General features: G+C 38.6%; 1 protein-coding gene across 1 annotated transcript; it reads left to right on the forward strand.

Moving 5' to 3' along the window:
* Positions 1-2852: 2852 nt before the first annotated feature.
* LOC146467602 (uncharacterized) lies at positions 2853-24280 on the forward strand. The gene is made up of 19 exons (XM_085125637.1): positions 2853-3447; positions 3692-4050; positions 5372-5536; positions 6692-6799; positions 7165-7290; positions 7531-7627; positions 10229-10447; positions 11399-11778; positions 12025-12192; positions 12579-13149; positions 14511-14515; positions 16003-16119; positions 16730-16820; positions 17191-17565; positions 17890-18000; positions 18588-18698; positions 19192-19302; positions 20161-20252; positions 23292-24280. The coding sequence occupies exons 1-19, from the start codon at positions 3375-3377 to the stop codon at positions 23901-23903; spliced, it is 3891 nt and encodes a 1296-aa protein (XP_084981763.1). The 5' UTR covers positions 2853-3374; the 3' UTR covers positions 23904-24280.
* Positions 24281-25170: the final 890 nt, after the last annotated feature.

Raw genomic sequence — 25170 nt, forward strand, 5'->3', positions numbered from 1 at the left:
AAATGATCATGTGTTTGTTTGTTTTTTTTACACTTACAAAATAATGCGTCCACTACTAACTACTTATTATACAATACTTATACTACTTTCAATACAATGCAATACTAACGCTACTTACAATACGACACTTAATATACTATTTACAACACTTACACTACTTATAATACAATATCTACACTACTAATAATACGATACTTATACTACTTATAATAGAATATTCGTGCTACTTATGTTACAATTTTTTTTACGATACGTATAAAATATAACGACTACTTACGACTTATTTACGATCATACACACGTAAACAAAATAAAAGCAAGAACGAAAAGATGAAAGAGAGAGAGAGAGAGAGAGAGAGAGAGAGAGAGAGAGAGAGAGAGAGAGAGAGAGAGGGAGAGAGAGAGAGAGAGAGAGAGAGAGAGAGAGAGAGAGAGAGAGAGAGAGAGAGAGAGAGAGAGAGAGAGAGAGAGAGAGAGAGAGAGAGAGAGAGAGAGAGAGAGAGAGAGAGAGAGAGAGAGAGAGAGAGAGAGAGAGAGAGAGAGAGAGTATACAGCTGCAGTCCTAAGGCTACCAGTAGGAAACGACATGAAGCAAGCATTCCATTCATGATGCATCATAACAGCATCAAAAGTTTATTCCAAGCCTCGCTTCTTATCAAGGAAGCAATAAACAATCATCCCGGAAGTAATGGTCCAATCGATGTCATTCTTAATAACAAATGGGACTGAAATATTGGTCTTGCAATTTCAATTTCAAACTACCTAGGCTTGCGAAATGCCAGAAATACCTGACATTTGAAGGACATCTAAGGGTACTTTTACTCCAAAGTAAGAAAACGACAGAGTGATTAGCTATGCACATCAACAACGAAAAACTCATTCTTAATGAACAAGTTAACCACGTCAACCTTACACCTACACTTAAAGCTTTGTTTCCAGAAACGTTCGTCTTTATCGTTTATTTTCACTTGCCTATGTATATGTAAACATTTGTTGTAAATTCAATCAGTTTTTTAAAATTATTTTGTAACTGACGAAAATGTGAGGCACATCGAAACATGTGTTACAAATGAAAAAGTTTCGTGTTCGGATGCGCTATATAAATTAGAAGGAAAGTTCTCAAGTGTTACTGATGACGGCTTCAAACAATATTCCACTTTAAGATAGCTTTCTGGTCGAGGAAAATTGTATTCTTGAGTACTGCCTTAAGAACTACCCATGGGGGTAGGGTCACCCTATTTTTTAGAGGAATATGCACACATTTATCTGCCAACCTACAGGTGAAATCTCACTTGAAAAAGAAAGCAACATTTAAGTTTTCTATGAGAAGTATGTGGTAGATCAAGACCTTGTACTGAAATACATCCATCACCTTACGTGCCTCAACATGATGAAACAAAAGAGAGAAATAGAAAGAAGAGAGAGAGAGCAGAAAGGGAGAGTAACTTGACCGATGAGGATGTGGAGTGGGAGAAACTCCTCTGTAATTAATTAAGGATCTGCTGAGAAAGCAAAGGGTTTCTGTCCTTAACCTGTTTATCGAACGTCACAACCTGACAACCGAACCCGAAAAGAAATAAACGGGAAAAAAAAATGCAAAACGCAAAAAAAGCTTGACAAAGTGTCAGCTCGCATTCGGTTGTCCGCAGCCATAGACAGTGTATCCACTGGCAAAGGCGGAAAGAAGTGGCTCTGAATCGAGAGTCAGCAGCTAGGAAGCAAGCGAAGACTGTGTTCTGCAGGAAGCTGGGAGTGATACCTCTGATGATGAAAAATGTCCAAAAGGCCCCCAAAATACGCGTTCCGACTTGTCAGCGACCTTACACGCCATGAGCAGTTGAAAATGTTTCGTCACGGACAGTCGCCGGTATCAGCGATGGAGTGTTCATGTGGGAATTTTTTAGCTCAGTTACCGAGATCTCGGTTTTTGCGCCGGTTAGCCCGCCTTCTCATATGAACACATTGAAATTTTTGAAAAGAAAAGAGTAGCGAGGCGCGATCTCGGAACCGAGCCAGCCCGGTCGGCCTCATATGAAGAGTAGAAACCAGTAACTAACTATTTTTGCAAGGGCCACCGAAACAAAATAAAAGTACAGGATTCTGTAGTGAAGGATCTAATTAGCAAAAAATTTTAAAACAAATAATATAAAAAATGAGCAAGGCTGATTTCACGTTAGCGTTATTTTGCCCATGCCTATTTACCAGTTGTATTAACAAAAGAAAGGACCATAAAAGACAAGTTTAAGGTGTCCGCATCCGCTTAATAGAGGGGTGTACAGGCCCGCAAATGATCCCCGGACCGGAAATGATCCCCAAATTGAACCGCAAATGATCCCCGGACGGGAAATGATCCCCAGATTGGACAGCAAATGATCCTCGATCGCCTCACCATATATATAGAATGGAATGGACTCAAATTTAGACAGTGGATTTCAACTTTATAGAAATCATTTCTTTTTAATAACACCAGTCGTTATATTTAAACTATCTGCATGCAAATTTCACATCCTTAAAAAATATATAATAGCAGTACAGTAGAACAGAACAGTTTACCTATAAACTGGAACATACATGTTTATGATCGGGGATCATTTGCGGCCCAATCTGGGGATCATTTGCGGGCCTGTACCGGGGGTCCGTTGAATACAGGTATTTTCTACAGTAAACGTGGGGAAAAAATAATGGACTTGTGCTGCTGTCCGCTTAGCAGAGGGTGTCCGCTTATTATGGGGTCCGCTTAATACAGGGTTGACTGTGCTATGTTTATACTAGCTTAAAAAACATTTCAAGTTGAAATGAAACCAAAAACTTTCGATTAATTTTGGCTTATCTGCGCACTGTTAATAGCTGGCAAAAATCCATCATAGAAAATCCGATTTAAGACTGCTTAGCTTAGGGCATTTCTCCGTAGATTAAATATAAACAGTTAAATGTCAATGTCATGCGGTTGTTCCTTTGCTATTTTTAACATAAACGTGAAGTTATTTCCCAGAGGTTATTCAATTCCTTGACCCAATTCTACCTGCTTTTCTTTCTATAAATTTGATACGTCATTTGACTGGGTGATTGATCAGCTCAGTGACTGATTGATCATAGTCTATATTCTCCGGACCTCTGCGAAACTGATCACCCTACGACACTGTATATATCTTACCTTTGTCGCTTTGTTTCCTAGTTACTTCCGCCTTGTTAAATTCCTAAGTTCTCCCAAACTTTTACCCGGGAAGAAGGAATGAGAATATTAATTTTCGTCAGTTGAAGACATGGACCCTTTATGTACAAATTCGATGAGAGATTTCATCAGTGGCGTGTTCGATACCCAGAACGCATAGGTCGGAGTCCTTGTTTCTGCAGTTTTGCTTCTCCTCTGCAAGAATGGGGGTGTTCCCAGCTGTACAGCTGTTAGCTACGCTCTTAACATTGTGCGCTTTTCCCTATTTGGCCGAAGGTGAGACCAGTGCAATTATTCTCTTGCCACTAATTGCAATTCGTTTTAGCCTTGAAGGTCCGGTTCTTGAACTGAACAACTTGAAATGTTAGAACCATGCGTTTGGCTCCGATACTCAAACGATCACGCCAGTTTGGATCTGTCACAGGAAAATTTAAAGTCATTCGTTGATCCTGAAGGTTCATTTCTTTTCTCTTTTGAATCTTTGTTTTAAACTACATTTTCTCATATAATTTTTCGTTAGGACAAATTGCGTTCCAGCAAGGAAAGGTCAACTTCACTGTGTCATATCCTGACTTGCTCCATTGCAAAACCGTGCAATACCCTCAGGTATTTTCCAGCTCGGGCAATATTCGTGTCCTTGCATCCATCAGTCATGAAAATGAACCCCCCAGGGTACATGATTCAGCAGTAGTGTGGACCGCCGAAGTGACGCAGAATAATTTCCGCGTCTGTGTGTTGGAATCAGGCCTTGGTTCAAATGGATCTGTTGTTGTGAACTGGGTTGCGTTTCGTGGAACTCCTTCTGGAGCACTTGACGGAACCGCCTCCTTCAATGCATTCACCAGCGGAACACAGTGTGAAAGGGTTGACTTTGCACAGGTATGACTCCCATTTGATAAGTTAGTGAAGAAAAACTTAATTAAACACAAAGGAAGTAGCATTTCAATTGGAGAGCTTTTTTTTTTCTAGAATTTGGCATTAACAATGAAAGCGTGACATCATACCTAACTACCTGTTCCATCTCTGTTCCATAAGTACTTGTAAATTATATCGATCAAAAATATGAAGGGGGTTGCTTTGCCAATTAATTAATACGTCTCGACTCTTTAGCCGAAAAAACAGACAGAAAACAATTCCAGCTCACATTTAAGTTGTATTTGGCAAATACCCAAAAGCAGTGGTATTCAGTCGTGTCTCACGCCAGTTTGGATCTTAAATTTCATTTCGTATGAATCAAATATAAACGGATTCTTTGACCTGAGGGCTCACATTCAAGATGACAACTGCCTACTCCGAGCCAAACCCCTAAACACCAAGTGACCAGTAGTATTATTACTACCTCTGGAGAGAACGTCAATCCACCGCAGGGTATCCCCGGGCGGAGTAGGCAGATACACTAATGACGGCGAGTAGCTAATGCCCTGCATAGACTTTGAGATTAGCATGGCTTGTAACTTTTGGGTTTGACATTTTCTCCAGGGAACCTTTTTTGTTTTGGCGTCTCCACAAAATATGCCCTCACATTTTCTAAAAAGTTGTATATAATTTTCGCTTGATTTAATGTTTCTTGAATTTTACCCCTTGTCTTAAGCAATACTTGACCTAACTGGCAATTCTTGGATCAGTTATGGAATTTATAATTTGCATACCGAAAAGTAAGGATTATCATTGTTTTAGGTATTAGTTGACTTGATAAACAGCTTTTACTCTAATTAAATTGAAGATTAGTCTGCATTCAGATAAGAGTCTTTTTCATAAATCATCTTATCTTTCTGTGCGGATTTGCTCGTCTTTGTTTGGAGCTGTTAGGGGAGGGAGTTTGCACGTTTCTGTTGGGCCGGGGGTTGGGAAGATAAGGAGAGCAGGAAGACACAATGATTTTGAAAAAAAAGTCTTTTGAAAGCTACTCAAGTGCTTCTTATTCTTTAGATAATTTCTACTTTATTATCGAAAGGATGTAAAAGAGCAATTTTTTGCACATAGCAATGGAAGTTAAAACCTTCCTTGTTAGAATATGAGGGTCGGGAAGTAAAGGATGGGAATCGGGAAGAGTTGTGATTTCTCGGTCCTACACAAAAGGAACTAAATGTTGTTGGTGACAAGATGTTATTTTGTATTGCCTAAAAAAGGTCAAAGGTTTAAGTAAAGCTTCCCCTGCTCTCTGTAACCCTTAACAAATCTTCTATCTCTTGCTTCACAGCGATTTCCTTCTGTCCCCAAAGTACTTGCCACTGTACATCACGCTGGCAGCACCAGACCACAGGACGCCATGAACACGTGGATAGAAGAATTACGAGAAGATCATTTCCGAGTCTGTATCCGAGAAGTGAAAACATTTGATGGAAAACATCAGAATCTGCAAGTGGTAAGCTTTTCCTTTATGCTAACGTGAGCGTGACGCCTACCTCAATCCACACGTGACTTCTTTATACACAGCCATTGTCACTGAACCATTGCCAAAATATACTTTTCATTGCAATTTAATTGGTATTTTAAAGTTGAGTTAAATTTATAATCCTTCAGAGTTTTTCCAATACCCTTGAGTTCTACTTCCTTTTTGGCTTTTATTCACGAAAGAGTCCGATGATGGAAAACATTGGGCATCAAAACTATTGTAGCCTCTGCTACAACAATTGAATAAGTTTATAACTCTGAGAAGGATTGCTGTTGCTGTAGTTGCTGAAGCTACACTTAAAATAATAATTAGTATCTATTTTTTAAGTTTTCTTATGGAGCGGAAGGGGGGCCCAGAATCAGACGATGATTGATTTAACATCTTTCAGCAAAGCACATAAGTCTATCTGGATCAAAAAAAAAATACCTTCAGTTACAGAAAACCAGGTAACCTTACTCCAGCCATTATATTGGGCTTAAAGCCTCATTCTTTCAAAAATAAACAAGTGAACCTCTTTATTCTTAATCGCAAGATATTTTATTTGATTTAGTAAAAGGAAGGATAAGGACCCTGAAATAATTTTGTTTTTTACTTTCCTAACCTCCTTCTTGTGATGGGAGGTATCAAATTGTCTCCTGTGATTGGCCTCTCACGAAGTTAAAAAAGATACTTTCAGCCATGCCTCTTTATTGTTTGTCCTCTAATTTAATTAAATTTTCCGCTTAATAAATGTTCTGTATCGTATTTATTTGATGTGATTGTTGTAACTGTAGTGTGACATTAATAGTGTCACAACAATTAATTTAAAAATTATCGGGAATATTGTCAGTATTGTAAGTAATGACGGTATTGTAAGTATTGTTTAGTGTCAGCATTGATAGTATTGTAAGCGTTACAAGTATTGTAAGTAGTGCAAGCATTGCTAGTATTATGTAAGTATTGCGGAGCTCAAAATATAGTGTCGAAGTCGATTCTCTACTGAGGAAAGAACTCTTCTCCCTGCCCTTTTCTTAGTTCTTTTTTTAACACTTAAACTACAAGGTCAAAAGGAAAGAATTTGACAAATTTGACAATAAGAAATTATTAGTACCATGTTAATCATTTTTTTTTTACTTTCTCCTTCAGGATTGGTTGGCCTTTTCACAGAGAATTGCTCAGTTGACTTTTCAAGGAAAACTCCAGTTTGAAAATGGTGGGGTTCCCCTGGAACAGGACAACTTCGCTTTCTGTAAGGTAATGGTATTTTCTTTTTAGTTTCTGTTTGCTATTACAAACTTTAAACAATGATAAAAAAGTAGATCATCAAGGTAAGGAATTGATTCCTTCCCAACTAGGTCGCTAATGTTTAGAGCTATCAAAAGAATGCTCTGAAGACACGATGGGACACTATTTTGCAATGATCTGAAATTAATTTAGATGAAAAATATCTGGCACTAAAACTGTAAAAATACCGCGAATGTTCTAAAAACCCTAAAGTATAACCTTTAAATGTAAAGGAAATTTTAGGATTTCCTTTAACTTACGTCATCAACTTTGCTGTCACCCTTACATCTCACCGATCACTTGGACCTTTTGCCTTTGCATTTTTTTTGTCACAGGTGTTTAATTTTACGGAGAAGTTTTATGCACCTCCTGTTGTCATGGTAACAGTCAATCATCTATACGATAGCAAGAACGTGTACTCAGTTAAGCCGGAAAACAACGTCCTTAACACCTGGATCGAGGTAAGTTACCATTTTTACTAACAAGTGGATTTGAATAGGAAAAGCGCCTTCGGTATCAACCACTGTCGCATAAATACACAACTTTCAAACTACATGTTAAACCCGGCTGCTATTCCCCTCGAGACGTACCACGTTTCATGAAATACAATTGTCTTCAACCTTGAAACCTTGAAGAAAGTTATTACTCAGAGCATTGATCGCCATTTTACTTATTTGAGTTCATTTCTGCTCTTATCACAGGAAACAACAATTTCTTATGTCCGCGTCTGCATAAAAGACTTGGCAGGAATTGAGAGCCAACATGATCCGGTCACAGTTGATTACGCAGTTATTGGAGGTAAACGAGTTGTTACGGCCTAAACGGGAACACCTTTGAAAAAATGCACATACTTGTATTACTTGATGTACAACAGCAACAACAACACTTTATTCCTCGCGAAGCGAGGTCAATAAATTTGTCGGGCCGAGCCGGCCCGAGCGGAGCTAAGCCGCGCGAATTCGAGCGAAAAATATATTTATATATATGTATGTGCATGCATTCTCAAATCTTCGCCCCACCTCAGGGAGATATTTACACCTAAGTCTATTTTTCCCGCTTTCCGCCGCACCAAAAATTTGAAAGAGCTTCTTGCGCCTTCAAAGTGTAAACCAGTTAATTATTCCAACAGCGACAAGTTAGAAAATGGCTGTTTCAAATGTGGAAAGAAATGCGATCTTTGCAAAAACTTTCTCATTGAGGCTCCTAAATTTAAGAGTTTCGCCACGGTACGGGAATACCATTTAACCCAGAAAGTAGGTTGCTCCTCCGAAAACGTGATTTATTTGGCCTCTTGTAACAAGTGCAATCTCCAATATGTCGCCTCCACATCTACCGCTTTTAAAATGAGATTCCGTAATCACAAATCAGCTATGCTTACCAATAAGAAAACCTGTGAGCTTGCCATGCATTTGAATCGTACCGAGAATAGTATTTCCGATATTACGTTTATTGTTATTGATAAGATCATTAATTCTAGAAGCCCGTTACATTTAGAACAATTGCTGCTCACCAGGGAAGCTTATTGGACGGCACAGCTTTTCACCTTGTATCCGCATGGCCTAAACAAAAGGCGTGAATTTAAATCCAACAAAAGAATCCACTATAGCAACTGATTCACCATGGCATGTACATTTGGACTATTACAGCTACTGTTAATTATCATGATTCTTGTTAGTTAGTTAATATTTATCCTTTTCTATTGTTTACCTTCATTATTTTAGTTGCGATTACGCAACCCTAGCCTTACTAACTTTTGCGTTAACAGTCACCTTTTTCTTAAGTTAGTCATTAGGCTTTGTTGTCTTACGTAATCGGACTTACACGTGTTATCTAGGGAATACTACTCTTGTATATATGCAGCTTCCACTAGCCCTTTTAATTCGTTTTTAATTTTTATCTTGTAAATAACCATTTTTAACTTGAAGAAGGCTGAACGGCCGAAACGTCGTTTTTATTAAACCCATCTGGACCAGTCAGAAGTTGGCCTATACGTTTTTTTCCCGTCTATTTAACTAAAAGTTTCCGTTAGGCCTCTGTATCTTAGGATCCTTCTACTGGGAGCGCATCGTTTGGTACAACTTCTTATTACTCAAGCTATATATATGTATGTATGTATGTATGTATGTTTATATATTTAGTTGAAGGTGTCCGCAATGTTGCCTAGCAACGGTGAAAAACAAAGTATGAATGATGCCAGGCTGTCTGGCGTCGTCTGGAGCAAAATTTGCATACATCGGGAAAGTTTGCGTGCCGGATCAAATTTCAACTGCAATGTTCATCAATATTCACTGGATACAGAACTATCTCTCCAGAATTTTTTCCCTTTCTTCCAGAAATCATTTTTTTGTGAAAGATTGCATTGAAGAAATTACACGTTTTGTGGCCGCGGCAAAATAAGTTTCCGTAGGAAATAAATTCATCGAACACGACAGCACGCCAGTTGTACATTTCATCGCGTCAGAAATAGATTTTTAACCGCAAACTAGCCTGTGGAACTACAAAAAGACCATGCTCATCAAAATAGTTGCTATGTTCAGAAACCTTTTAATCTCGTCATTTGATGCTACAATACGAGTAAAGCCGAGGGCTTTCCACCCAGCCCCAGCTTCGCGAGGTTTTGCGGGTCACGTATTTCTAGTTAAAACAGACAGTTACAAGCTGGTTATATACCTAGCCGCAAATAGCTGAAGCTAGTCGAGGCGGGTAGATCAACTGCAGATATTAAACAACAGGGACACTCAACGATTCTTTTCAGTAAAGTAGGTCTTCAAAAGGCCTTTGTTGATGGAAATTCTGATTTTCTTTTTTCTCTGCTATAAAAGTTTAGCGTCGTTTACATCGTTTAGCGTGTAATATAGGGTCAGCTAGGATTTTTGGAAAGCCAAAATTAGCTCTTAAACTCCGGCGATGGGCTTCTGTTCCCTAATAGTTTGAGCTACTTAAAAGATCAGCTCTGAGGCGAATGAATGAAAGTGTGTTTAGCTGCACAAATATCAGTTTGAAAGGTCAGAAAACGCAACATACGAAGACTAGTGTTTTATTTACATTTTCTAGTCGGGTGCCCTTGAAACATTTAAGGCGGAAAATATTTGCAAGTTTTGTTGTGTACATGCTACAGCCGGGGGCTTACACAATCACTTACTGTGATGAAGTGTGACATTATAATGGTCCAACAATCCATGTTTGCTCGCATGAAGCTCAGTGATGTAATCTAAACCCTCGTAAAGTGACAATGATTTGATGATGCAGACTGGCCATGCGGACTATAATCGATTCTATCATAAATAAATAAATAAATAAATAAAGAAATAAAGAAATAAATAAATAAATAAATAAATAAATAAAACAAGCAAAAGAAAATGAAAATAAATTATTTAGCTCTTGATTTATGTTATACAGATGTTGATCCGTGCATCAATGTTTCCTGTAAGTACTTTGCCGTTTGTGAGGCATTTGGTTCCAGGGACGCGCGGTGCATATGTGTGGATAATTGTCCGTCGTATGAAGAACCTGTGTGTTCCTCTAATGGTACCACATATGACAATGTGTGTGTATTCCAGCGAGAAATGTGCCATCTGAGAGCAAACTTTACTGTCTATCATCCGGGTGATTGTACAGGTAACATCACTGATTTCGCTCTCTTTTCATAGAGGTATTGTAACCCTTTAGTTACCAGGGTGGGGGGATTTATTTCACTTAAAAATGAAAATGCTTGCAAAGACGCTTTTTGTGTTCATCCTTTTCGACAGAATCTGACAAACCCATTTTACTGAGATGGTGGATAAAATGTACTTTGATATAACATATGGTCATCACTGGATCTGTTGAAATTGAAACATCTTCAGAAAAAAGTAAAACCTCTTCATGTAAACGACAGAAAGCTCTAGAATTAGGTGGCTATATATGGCCACTGGTTGTGCAAAGGGTTAATCAATTGCAAGCAATTAAAGGTGGATAGTAACAGTTGCATGGACAGTTACAAGAAAATCAACGACTATATAAACTACAGCTTCTAACGAATGTCATAACAAGAATCGATAAAAGAAGCGTGAAACAGTGTATTAAGGACGGTGCCTACTAATACCGAAGTATTTTTGCGCTGTTTAATATGGCTATGCGGGAAAAGCAGGTCTTTGCAAGGGCTATTGGAATCCAAAAAGAAAATTGGGGGTAGCCATGCATTTTTTAAAAATCATTGAGTCACAATTATTCTAAAGAGCCGTAAAATACAAAGCAGTGTATGGCATTATTTTTTTCCAAATTGAAGCTTTATCTCCAGATGCGCTGAACGTATGCGCAGTAACAAAAGTAGACACCGTCCTTAAACGACAGCTATATCACAACAAAATGAAGATATGAAGTAATATGAAGATTTTTATCAGAATTTGCCGTATTCACTTGAATCATTATCAACTGTTTCACATCAATGAATCTGACAGCAATCTGGAGGCGCATAAGCCTCATTAAGTCCAAGCAAAGTAGGGAAGCTTGACCCTCAATACCTATGACAACAGTATTGTAGTCCTATTATAAGATAGAATTTGGTTAATGTTTTTAAATTATTTCCAGGATTCCCATCCCAAAAGGGCCGCCATCGCCTCCGCCACTATCCAACTTGGGCTGAAGCAGTTTGCGAACAAGTCCCACTGGCTCCTTACGTCTTTTATCCTGACAAACCGGTTCACATACAGGTTTCTGTCAATCACGTGAACTTCTCAGATCCCACCTATGTTCATGAGGCAGTGGTTGCCTGGGTTGAAGAAATCCTTGAAAACAATTTTACAGTTTGTGTTACACAGGCTGGAAGAAACGAGAAAAGAAATGGAGAAACGTTTGCCACAGTTGACTGGCTTGCCTACCAGGGGGCCCCTGACGGGGGAGTGTCTGGTGAAATGGACATGCCGACTTGGTGGACTGGAACGAGCTGTCGTACCATGTCACTTCCCTCGGTAGGAAACAAATTTGCATTTGCAACAGATTTTGATCTGCTACGGTGGTCGCAACACAAACCTCTACACTAGCTTAGTCAGAGTACTGAAAAAGAGACGACATAATGGGAAAAAGTACGGTGAATTAAATCATATTTTTAGCCACAAATCAGAGACTTTCAAGATTTGAGTTAGGTTCAGGTAAAATAAATTTCACATTCACATTGCCGTTGAAAATTAGGCCGTTTTTGTTGTTCTTGATTTCAGAGCAAGTTTAAGTCGACGCCCACAGTTCTAGTGTCAGCGGAGCATGAAAGGCGTGGTGTAAAGCACGATGCATCTTCTGTGTGGTTAGAAGATATCACGAAAAATTCTTTTAAGATCTGCGTCCGAGAATTACAGAACTTTGACGGAGTTCACGAAAGTATTCATGTTGTAAGTGATTTTAGTTGTTACAGCTCCTAGTTGTTACTGTTTATAATTTCCTTAAGTTCGAAAATCGCACCAAAACTCAGCCGAAGCGTGCTATGTAAGAAACCGCACCCTATATACATCACTTTGCTCGATAGTACGGAGAAAAATTGCATGAAAGGAAAACAGTTGTTATCTATAAGTTTTTCTTGAGGCATGTCCTTAATGTTGATCCATATTTTCCGTGTTATAACTAATTGAAATATGCTGCTTTCAGTTTATACAGTCTTGCACTGGGTATTTTTAGGAGGATAACCCTAGCTATTTCCTCACCCGTAAACATTAACCTCTTGGACGGTTGCCACCATAAAATGACAATAACGTGATAACAAACAATGGCTTCTTTGCAGAATTGGATAGCGTTTGAAGAGCTTCATCGACCTCTGTTTAGAGAGCATGGGGCTATATACTTCTCTAATTCGAACAAGCCATCCCGAGATTTCAACTACGCGGTAAGTAAGTCATTATTCTGCTCATGTGTTTTTTACGTTCTCAATCCACCTTTACAACCAATCAGGTTTTCTTTTGCGGCTGCAGCGTCATTTTTAGGTGACCCACGTAAATCTATACATTCATGCTTGCAGCCGCAGCTGCATTTGCGCATGCACACACCCATATTCACGCCCATCTTCGTTCCCAGAGCCTACGATCTTTTGGTCAGCGGTTGGATCGTAGGCCCTGGTAACAGCCGTTTCCGGATGTCGGGAATTTCACGACATCCGGTAGCGCACGCTCAGTGTGATAAATTACTATTGCGCTTGCTCAGTATTAGGAAACCGGAAACATTTTGTCGAAGGATCAACACAACGAAAGAACGTTGTGAGAGTGTTTTCATGGCCAATTTAAAAGAGATTTTAACTACCCTACTCGCCGCTACTCTGAAAAACCACAGCCTACGTCTTCGATTAACGGCTTTCACGCGTTATTTTGAAATAATTTAACAACTTTTTCGTCGTGGATACAGTCGTGGTTGTATGTTTGCACTCGTCCGGTTAGTACTTTTTACTACGGTATTGATCTGTTACGCCTTGTAATGCGAATGACTTCGGAAAAAAGTCAACCAGATCTCCGAAGAATTCAGGAAAAATAACTCAGAAGTGGAACTCAAAAGCCGAATTTTTTTTTTTCTCATTTATCGGTTAAATTATTCACTGAATTTTTAAAAACGAAACGTGGCAAGAAATGTTTTAGTGGTTTCTTCTACATGTTTCACTGTTGGGCCACTGTTGTATAAATTTTATACATTTTGCACCGCTGTTATCTTAAGTTGTTGTGGAATATTATCGGACTTGCACCTTGTGTCATTAATGTAATGTTTAAAATACGCTCCATAACTGAGGCAGATTGTTGATGTCGAAAAATCTGTGTGTTGTTTATGTGAAAGGGGGAAAATGGAACTCACAATGCTGCTATATTAGTTCAAAGACAAACCTTTGCCATTCAGTGAATGGCTCGGGTATCTTAATTTGTCTTACATCTCCTTGTTCTGAGATCTATTATCTCAGATAAAAAGCTTACCAGCTTTGTAACATCTGTAAAATGTGAGTAAAGATCAACAGTGGCACACTGTTATTATTTAAAAATCCCTAAAGATCAGATGCAAATGATTAGTTTGTTTCAGTGGTCAAACAAACTGCAGTATAGTTTTGTTTCTGGTTACCCAATTTACGGACCCCAGTCATTTTTACTCTCTCTCAGAAACCACAGGGTAAAGGTGGGTGGGGAGAGAATCCTACTCACAGTGATGAGGGTGATTCTAATACTTTTTAGCATTTGATTCCTTAAGATGTTTCGAACTGAAATGATTACCACTGAATAACACCATTAATTTCCTTTGCTGTTCTGATAAAGAATAAAATAAAACATGCTTATGCTTATGTGACATTAGCAGCTACAGGTAGGTTAAACTAAATCAAACAGGTCTATTTGCCACAGAGGCATTTTGGTAGTATCCTTTACAGTGGCCAAACACTTGCTCTGAGTCTTTCATAGGGTCAGAGAAGTTCCCCACACTACTAGAAAAAATATGAGACTTACCATTGGGGCTTTGCTAGTCCATTTGAAACTCTAAAATGTGAAAAAATGTTATGTACTTAGATAAAGAGCTTAAAACAAATTTATTTTGAGGGAAGCGGGGGGGGGGGGGGGTAATTTTTTTAAACGAGCTCTTCTTTGGGGAGTAATTTTTTATCTTGTACGAAAAGTGAGGGGGGTAAAATTGTAAGACATACAAAAGGTACCAACTAAATGTATTTAGCAATTATTCTTGTCATCAATCACAGAGTTGGTAAAATCGACTAGATACTTCTCCATATCGCTACCATTCTTCAGAACGACAAAGATCTTGCACGTAATAGATTGAGTAATGATATAGAGAGGCAAACCGTGTATTCCATCAAGCAGTTTATCTCTGAAGGCTGTTTATCTGGGCAAAACAAAAATGACTAAAAGACGAATAGAGATGGTAGGCTCGTTCAAAATCTATATATCCACATCCATACATCAAATGCTCCTGTACTGCTCTCAAACCCCGAGCTGCGTTGACCTTCTGTGTACCTCCTTTTGACGACTGAAGAATAGACTCCAGCAATAACGAAATATCGTTATTATCGAGACATTGAAGAGATGATCTAAGGTACGTTCCCTTACTTGAATTTCGTCTAACTTCTATTAAATTGTTTCTCTAGCAACTTCCGCACATATTTTGGTAGCGTTGTATTGAATACAATGTAACCAAGCGTTGTGCCCAGGACCTTCTCAACAATTCAACGACCAGGCTAACCATGGGGGGGGGGGGGGGGGGAGGGGGTAAAATTTGCAAACTGTCATTGCGGTGGGGGGTAAAACTTTTATTATCACCAACAAGGGAAATTTCAATTTTTCTCAGCATTTTACTACTTGTGTGCGACTGTGTACAGTACTTCCATATATTATCAATCGAAATGTTGCGTCTGTTTGGCCGTAAGCGTGTTTCTGGGCAACGGAATAGAGCCGAGTCAGAGGCATGCACTTACCTTCGAAATTGAGAGCTACATCACTCCTGACTTGTGCTAGTACAAAGAGTATGGTAATACTCTTCGTTCAGTTCTTCCGATCCTCTGAGATCTCAATGATCACCTTGGCTTTTATGGAAAGCAAACTAGCTTATTCAGTTGGAAGAATTGAAACACTTAGCAAAATATTTCAACATCCAGTTTCCGAAAATATTTCAGGCGTCTCCTTTGATGAACTTTTATCCAAATCGCTAATTCTGCGCGCTAAACAGAAAGTACTTTTCGTCTATCGACAAACTGTTTACATTATTTGTTCCTTTATATAGCACGATTTCAAGTGTCCCACCGGAAGTAAAGACCAATGCGCAGAGGCGTAGCATTTTTCACCTTATAGCGCATCAGGTTTTCGACAGCCAATGAAAAAAAAAAAATTTTTGGATGGACCCAGAGCCACTCGTTCAACAATTAAAACAAAAAACGTTGGGGCTCTGGGGACGAGAATGATTCGCGCCTATCTCGTTCCCAGAGCCCGCGCACGTTTTAGGCCAGCGGTGGCCACCCCTACCCACTCATGCATTCTCAACTCTTAACAGTAATCTAACCATTCATCTCCCCTTTCCTTTCTTCATTTTTTTGTGCCATCCTCCACTTTATAATAACCTCATTACAATTGGTTCGCTTGTTTATTTCATTTTTTTTTTGGAATGTTCCAAACTTGCCAAAGTTTTGTTTTAACTGTCGTTCACAAGCAGTTGAAATCTCTCCTTTTTTTCTAATTTAGGATGTCGTGTTTAAGAAGCATTACAATGACTCTCCAGAAGTCTTGGTCTCAGCAAACCATTCAACAAGTGGAGGAAAACTCAATCCTTTGTACAACTCCATTTCAGCATGGGTTGAGGTAAGATATTACTTTTCTTTTTTGTCAACATGTATCTAGGAAATGAAAACTTTCTGGGAGTGATATCAAACGGCAGCATTTTAAATCACTCTTAGCTTCACTTGTTTTTTTGAAGATACAACGTAGAGTAATCGTCAATAGCATGTTAGGCGAGGAGATCGTTGGTTTGTTCTTATTCCTAGCTTGCTGTGTCCTTTTGAACGGGTGAGGGTATTATAGAGGCGAGAAAGGCCTTGGAAGGAACTGGCTTCCTATATAGGGAAGTATAGTTATCCTTCAGTGACCAAGAAAACGCGAGATCAGCTTTGTGCAACTTCAGGAACAGGTAGACTTACTGTTTAGTTGTACAGCGGAGTCCCCTTAATGCGACCACTTTCGGGCCGTAAAAATGTGGTCGTAATAACTGGGTGGTCGGATTAATGAGGTTGTAAAACTAAGGAAATGACTGGACTTTTTATTCGTTCGGGGCACAAACAAGTGGTCCTAATAAGGAGGTAGTCGTATTGACGAGGTGGTCGCAAGGCGGGGCTCCACTGTATTTATTTTATTTCCACTGTAGTATTTGCATGTTATTAATTTCTAAAGCATTGAATTCTTTGTATCTTTGCAGTACATAAACAAGACGGGCTTTAGAGCTTGTGTGAAGGAATTATTTGTGCAACAACACGACCCTCTGTCAGTGTCTTACGCAGTTTTGCCAGGTGGGGCGTAAACCATAACTATAAAGCGCTAAAATGTTTGGTCTGACTGCAAATCGATATAATTTCTCTCATTATTGAGTTGTGATCTTTTTCTTCAAAAAATTCCCCTTATAATCTATGTTTTTTCTAATGGAGAATTTTTTATATATAATTGCAGACGTGAAATTTTATTCCCACCTTGCCAAACTTAATTCTACCAAAGCTACTGCTTGCATGGCAAGCCAATTATGGGTGTGCTCAGAATCTTCACAAACGTGTTGTCGTTCTTTTTCCCTCTTTCGTCAAATAGCTTTTTCCGTAACATTGGAGTTTGAAATTAAGGGTAACATTACAGTAACGACAGAAATTTTCATCGTTTTATTTCCCAAAGACGTCTGTGAACCCGGTTGGAGTTTCTACAATGGCTCCTGTTACTTCACCAGCGAAACATGCAAGACTTGGTCCAATGCAAGTATAACCTGCAGAGCCATGGGTGCAAATCTAGCTGCTATTGAAAGCCAGGAAGAAAATGTATATATCCAGCACAGGCACAATGGCGACAAGGCGTGGATCGGTTTGAATGACATTGCCACAGAAGGATTATTCAGCTGGGTGGATGGATGTCCTGATAAATTTCGCTACTGGGCTCAAAACCAACCAAACGACTTTAGAGGGGAGGACTGCGTACACACCCTGGGGGCAGGGCATGGGTACATGTGGAATGACGTGGATTGTTCTGCCTGTCATCAGTACACATGCACGAAAGGTTGTCACAAATTAGTTTCTGTCCTACTAGATACATTATCTTCCACTATACTGAGAGCAAAATATATTCTGTAAAACAGACTCTTAAAAAAAAGACAGATTCTATTATTGAATCGGTGGAGACGGATAGGGAAGGGAGGAAGAGGAGGAGGAGGAGGAGGAGGAGGAGGAGGAGGAGGAGGAGGAGGAGGAGGAGGAGGAAGAGGATGAAGACCGGCTTTCTAATAAACTGATTAGCCCAGATTTTCTGTTTTTTTTTTTTCTTTTATGTCATAATAACGATTAATTTCCTTTGAAAGCAACTTCCAAATATCTTTTTGCTCAGATTATGACGAATGCAGCAGCAATCCATGCTTGAATGGCGGCACCTGTGTGAACGGCAAAAGGAAATTTACTTGCGTCTGCCCTCGGACACACAAAGGAAGGACATGTGAAGGTAAATCTACGACTCAGTTTTCTGATTTCTCTTTACCTGTATTTGGCCTGGGCTTTAAAGTTTGAGTTCTGTGTCAGAGGTGCCCCACCCTCACCAATGGATTGATGGTAATTTTAAGACTATTGAAAGCGTGAGTACGACCCTTGTAGGGTACAAAGCATTTCCATATCTATTTTATTTGAGGTACGCAAAATGGGATGCTGACCGTATTTGTTGTGGATATCTCTTCCATTTTCTCGCGCATCCGCAAACGTGGTTTCTTAATTCAGAAAACCATCCAAAATGACAAGTAATCGAAACCGATAAACCAACGTTAAAATGGGACAGAAATGTAAATGTTGCGAGGGTAAACTCTAATTTTTTTACTAAAAGGAACTATCAAATCATTATAAACATATTTTGCCAAATACATCTGAGGAAAAGCCGCAAAGTTTTGTGTTGGTTGCCTTAAAATTAAAGCCGTTGCGAAGGTTCAAATTGAGCTCAGGTTCTTTGTGCATCGAAGACATTTAATTGTGCCGTCAAAAGAAATCCAAGAATAATTTTTTTTTTATTATCTAACCTTATGGTTATTTTTTGCCTTTCAGAGTTTGACGAATGCTCCAGCAATCCCTGTATGAATGGAGGCACTTGTACTGATGGGAGCAATAACTACACATGCGCATGCCCTTCACCGTATTTTGGCAAGCAGTGCCAACGTATGTACAGCAAAATGCTTTTAATCATAACGTAGATGGAGATGTTTACCTTTGACACAAGATGTCAACTCAGTTTTCAGGGGTGACTGAAGTCCCGGGCGTAAAGAGGGGATGCACCCCTTCTTATTGTAAATTTCTTAGCAATATCTATAGCCGCGTTTATTGCGGGGAATAAGGCTTTCGGTAGCTTTTCATTATATCCTAGGACGCGTTTAGTCGTTTTCCACATTAGCCAAATTTTGATCGGTTTCTTGACAAAAATTTTCAGGTTTTTCATGTAAAATTTGCTGCTTTGCAGTTAATTTGGAATTTCTATGTTGGATATTGTCTTCCATATTGCGCCAATCTAATTGAAATTTTTTTAAATTAAAAAAAAAAACCCTGTAGAGGTCAGGGATGCATGCGCATGTGATGTGAGCATAAAGTATGTAAAACCTCCTTCAAGACAGCTTCAGAGTAACATCGTATGCCGTCTCCAAATTCTTTTTGACAGATACGGATGAATGCATATCAAATCCTTGTCTAAATGGAGGAACCTGTATAGATGGCGTGTACAATTTTAGCTGTGTTTGTCCAGGCGTTTTTATCGGGCATCGATGTGAAGGTACGTTGTAGTATAGCACCATAAATAATCCGTGAGGGGTTTTATACCTCGCTGACCTAAATTTTTAAGGAGTTAAATAGAAGAGTTAAGGATATTGCGCGCGCTGTTATGATGTTTAAGGTCAAACACAAACTATTCTCCCGCAAATTTGCCATTTTAATTGTGGAATAAGCTGTTGGCAAGTCAAAACTCTACCCACATTACACATTGTGTAGTTCTAAAAACCGCATTCGGAAATGTGATCTCAGTTTGTGAAATCGTTCAAATTGTTAGTATTTTGTTTAACTCATAACATAAATATTTCTGATTAGTTTTATGCATTTTAACTTTTAAGAATTGCTCAAGTTTTATAATTAAATGTAATTTAGTTAATAGTTCTCTTTCAAAATAAATCATAGGTGACCCATTTAGTAGAGGAGAGTTACCCTTGTTTATAATTAGGTGGAAGTTTTCAAGTGATTTTCTTAATGGAAAAGAAGCTGAGATTACCTTTCACCTCTCATCACCTCTCATTCTAAGTCAAATATGAATTTGGAAATGTTGGATTTTGTGGAGAGAGGAAAACAGGAGACCCTGCAGAAAAACCCTGGGCGATTAACATCGAAAAGCGTTTAAGAGTGAGAGGCACTGTAATTTATTCCCATACCTTCGCGAAAACCGACTATCCAATCAGAAATCAAGGATAATTTCCAGAAAACAATTTCTCTGTTTGGACGTTAGTTTAGATTTCACTATTTTCATCTCGCTGATTTTCAACCGTTTTTTCGGCCTAAAAATTCTTTTTTCTGTATTTTAGGCCGATTATTTCTATACTTTTTGCAAAGCCTGAGTCTTTCCTTGTTTCTTTTTCTTGTTAAGGTGTCGTACCAATATCATGTAAAAATCTTTTGCAAGGCGGCTATACCTCAAGCGGAACATACTCTTTGAAAGTCAATGGTTATTCGTTTCAGGTTAGTTGTTATGACATTCTATCTGTTTCTTTAAAACATTTTCAATGTTAATGTTGATCAAGGACTAAAAGTACTATCATGTAGTTATTTATAAGTTCAGGATTATTAAGGATATACATTTATATTTTAAAAGCTCTGTGATTTTAAATTAGCAATGACGATTTGAGAGGTGTAATAACTGATACTTGAAGGCATTCATTCGTACACCAAAAATAAATTCTCGAGATTGTTCGTTTGGTTGCAAGCGCGTTTTACTGAACATTCATTTCGAGAACTTAACTTGATATACCATGAATCCTGCCAAAATACTACTCTGTGCTGATCATTTAAGACAGGTTTTATTGGTCAATGCACAGGAATGAGTTGCTATCCCAATTACTTCCTGAATGAAGTAATGTATTTACTCCAGTGCACTTGTCATAAAGAATTACAATTGGGACAGCAGGGCCATCTGTCTCATTGTTTCTTAAACTTCTTGCGCGAATATAGAAAATATGTCTTAGCCGGCTTTTATTATTATTATTATTATTATTATTATTGTTATTATTATTATTATTATTATTGTTATTGTTATTGTTATTGTTATTGTTATTGTTATTGTTATGTTATTGTTATTGTTATTGTTATTGTTATTATTATTATTATTATTATTATTATTATTATTATTATTATTATTATTATTATTATTATTATTATTATTAATTTGGGAGTGAGCCTGTCTCAGTCGAAGTACCCGAAAGAAATGGGAGTCCGTACATCGGTCAAATTAGAAGAATTTAACCCCATCGTTACACATGAGGCTAATTTCCAAAGAACTAGATATCATGCCATGAAAATCAAGTAAAGGTCTCACTAGCCAGATTCTTTAATAGTTTTCCACAAACTTTCATCTTCAGTTCTAAATTGAACAAAAAGGTCAATGGTATCTATTTAAGTTTTCTTCCAACGAGCTTTCCCGGGGTTGAAGTCGCTTCAAAAGCTACAAAAAAAAAAAAAAAAAAAAAAAAAAAAAGATCGCAGACATCGGTTGAAGATTTTACTACGACTATAATAAAGTGCCCCTTCTGCTCCAATAAACAGCCACGGTCCACCTTAACCGCGACCTAGATTTCGTTTAAATAATCAGCGCCGAACACAACACAGCCTCCGTGGCTACCGTGACGTCGATTAATTTGTAACTCGCCGATCTCAGCTTGTGACGGGCACTTTCTTCTTTTGTATTTTTGTTTGCTCTAGTAATCCTTTTTCTTTTGTTGCCTTTAATAGATTTCGCTAAACTGAAACAAAAGATTATGACATTATTCATTTCAGTAAGTCATTGCTCACGTCGTATCGGTTGTTTAGATACATGACAAGCGAAGCTAAGCGAGGCTGGCACTTAAGATCAAATGAGCTTTAACTTACAGCAACTATAGCTGAAAGCGTGAAAAAATGTAATGAAACGACCTGACTAAGAACAAAGATTATTACCTTCAGTTCCTCCAAATTTTGTTATTCTTAATCAATGCATTTATTACTCGGGCCGTAAGGCGGTGCGAGTTAGGGTTTCGGTAGCATTATCAAATTCTTTTTTTTATTATTTTTGGGGTCGCGATGGGCCGAAAGATAAGACTTCGGGCCACGAGTTATTGTTCTCGGTCTCGTTTTTTGTACTCGGGTGGCACGAGTTAAGTTTTTGGTCGCGTTCTTTGTACTCGGACCGTGAGGGGTGTATACAATGCGCAAGCCAGCGAAGCATGCGAGGCATGCGAGGCATGCGAGGCATGCGAGGCAGACGCGCGAGGCATGAACCAACATAAACTGCTAACCGTTAAGCTAACCGGGGAGCTATTTAAGCTAACCTGAGTGCTATTTAGATTAACCGGAGCGCTCTTTCGGCTAACCGGAGTGCTTTTTAGGCTAACCTGAGTGCATCACACGTCTGCCTCGCATGCCTCGCTGGCTCGCAGATTGTGCATCCCCGCCGTGAGGCGCCGAGTTCACCACATGACGTGTCACATACAGGGTAGCAGATGCAAGACACAAATGACTAAGAATAAGACTTATTCCTCTAGAATTTATCAACTTTAACAGAAACGGCATTCGCTTACCTAGAGAGGCATTTTCTATTTCCAAGGCGAAGACTCAACCTTTATGCGATGAACAGACGCGAAGAAACTTAATCTGTTTATATGTCTATCTTTATGGCGTCGTTTGTGCAAACTTTCCAAGTTTTTCAACCATTCATATTTCATCTTTTCATTACTAGCACTTAAACAATCGTAAGGTTTTTATCGTTTTTTATTGACTTAGCTTTTTTTAGTTTCTCAAGGTTAGTTTTGTTTAACCGAAAATTTGGCAACTAAATCAGTCTATGACTCCGCGTGCCAAGATAGATAAAGATGTCTCACGTTTACTATAGAAAAACAATCAATGTAGAAACGGTTTCTGTCTTCAAATGAAAAGTGAATAACAAATACTTTCCCCTGAATTTCATTTTAAAATATAAACAGCGAAACATTGAAAAAGGTACAAGGATAACGTACGCGTAATGCGTAACGTTACTCTAGATCATACCGGAAATTACGAGCCGTCATTGATCCGGCGTCCGCATACATATCAGGACCGTACAAATGGTTTCTGTCTCTAAACGAAAGGTGAAAACGTAAGGATTAAAGCCTGGAGATTATAAAAAAGCATTCGTATGACAAATGTCGTTTTCCCCTGTATTTCATTCTGACTGCAAGAAATGCAATTCTATCTGGTGGTTACTTATTACCTCACTATGTATCTGTATCTATCTATTTGGGGGAATTAGCGATGCTGGAGGTTATCACTTCTAAAAGATTGTAGGCTTACGCACCACGCAGTCAAATATGGCCCGAGTATAAGCTGAAAACAGCTTCTTGTTATTTAAAGAAAACTTCTCTCTGACTTTAGTCCGAAATTGGACGCCAGACTTCTCTACATTATTGCAACTTTTGATTCCTTATTCGTTAACTGTAAGTAAAATTTGTTCCATGCTAAATCACTCAATGATTTATCTTTTTGCGTTGTAAGGTATACTGTGACATGTCTAATGGTGGCTGGACTTTAATCTCACGCTTCTCGAATAATGACGGTACAAAGTGGATGAGCAGCGGCAGTTGGTGGTACGACCGAACAACATCTTACGGCAGCGTTACCAGTCCTTCAACCAACTATGACATGATATCACCCGCATTCTGGCTCGTCCGAGGCAGTTACATTAAAATAACCCGCAGTGATGACAGCTCTAACACAGCCTTGTTGTACACTAGCAACTGCACTGGTGGAAGAACTTTCAGAAGCTTTATGGCAAGTTTTGGGAACTTTAGGAGCAGTTCATGGAACAGCGCCGCATGTCGTGGTGCCTGTTATTCCTACTTTGGGGGAAGTTATTCATCCGCATGGGGTTTCGGCCTAGCGCACTGCAGCAGTAATCTTCAAAGCAGCAGTTACCTGTCATTCTGGTGTCAGTGGCCGAGTGATGCATCTGTGATGATGATTGGAGGTGGAGGTGATGGCTGCAACATGGCGGATCATGGGATTGGCATCACCGAAAATGGTGGCGCTTACTTCGGCTCTGGGCACGACTTTGGTGATAGCAGTGCTGGAAGCAGCAGTTTTTCTCTAAATTTGTGGATGAAATAACTTTTTTCAGTAAGTCAGTTTTGGTTTAGAAAAATAAACCAATTTCATCCACGCAAGAACACATTCGTGTTAGCAAACATTTGTGTTTCTTTTTTCATATTTTGTTTATCTTACCGAGTTTTAATGTATTACGTCTTAAATCGACACATGTAGAGTAACTTACACTTAGACCAAAATAGTTGCCATTAACATGATTAACTCTTTGCATTGGTCGAATAAATCAGAAACAGTCATTGATCACTGACCTGAGAGGCATTAGTTAACCGCTAAATTACATCCATTTTGAAATCACTGGTGATCTTTGGAATCTGATTGGTCAAAAATGGTGCAATTTATTCCCAAATTGCACCATTTTTTGCTCTAAATTCCTGTAAATTGCATCCTTTCTTTAGCCCATCAAAATGGAAATGAAGTAACACAAATAGAATATTAATATTGACAATGATACTCTGTGATTTCAAAATGGATGTAATTAAGTGGTAATTGAACTTCGCGTCGTGCAATTTTGGTCTGAAATCATACTTGTGATTTCAAATCAAACTCGCGCTGCACGCTCGTTTGATTTTGAAATCACGCGTATGATTTCAGACCAAATTGCACTCCACTCAGTTCAATTACCAATATTAATATTTCAAGTTACCGTTTCGCGCTCAATGCTTGAGAGGCACTCTGGCTATTACCCGTGCCGGTACGGTGACGAGTCAAGGTTTCGGCTTTTCGGTTTTCTTCCTTTTTGTTTTTTGTTTCGTTTTTTCTTTTTTTGTTTTGTTTTCGCGTCACTTTATTGCATGGCTGGGTACGAGGTGACGCACGCTTTGCCCCGCGAGATTCACTGCTTCGCCTTTGTTTTGCGAGGAAAAGCGATACATTTTAGGTTTTATGCAAAGGTATTGCTTACTGTTTGTCCAAGTGTTTGCCCAGATTGTGGTTTTGTCAAAGAAAGGAGCAAGCGGATGATTCAAATCATTTTTTTTATAATTTTATTATACAATACTTTCCTTACATTTACAATACTTACAATACAATACAATATTAACATGCCAATAGAAGACTATGTTAGAAACTAGTTAGTTAGATTAATTACAAAGAATTACAGTACTTTAGGTAATATCCGACAGTTTACATGTACCTTTTTCAAAACAGTTCTACTAAACTTTACACTACTAATAAAGACAAAACTAAGAGAAACAGCACTAACAGATACGCTATTACTTAATAAGAATAAGAAAAAAAAGTTACACCAAAAGTGGAACATCAAGGAAAAAGA

This window comes from Pavona decussata, unplaced genomic scaffold (assembly GCF_977016875.1).
Source record: "Pavona decussata unplaced genomic scaffold, jaPavDecu1.1 SCAFFOLD_134, whole genome shotgun sequence".
Classification (NCBI taxonomy): Eukaryota; Metazoa; Cnidaria; class Anthozoa; order Scleractinia; family Agariciidae; genus Pavona; species Pavona decussata.

Bases quoted from the DNA above. Each gene is read 5' to 3' on its own strand.
- LOC146467602 (XM_085125637.1), top strand. From the start codon at position 3,375: ATGGGGGTGTTCCCAGCTGTACAGCTGTTAGCTACGCTCTTAACATTG. The intron at 3,448-3,691 runs GTGAGACCAGTG...ATTTTTCGTTAG, and splicing joins TTTTCCCTATTTGGCCGAAG to GACAAATTGCGTTCCAGCAA. The intron at 12,193-12,578 runs GTAAGTGATTTT...GCTTCTTTGCAG, and splicing joins TTCACGAAAGTATTCATGTT to AATTGGATAGCGTTTGAAGA.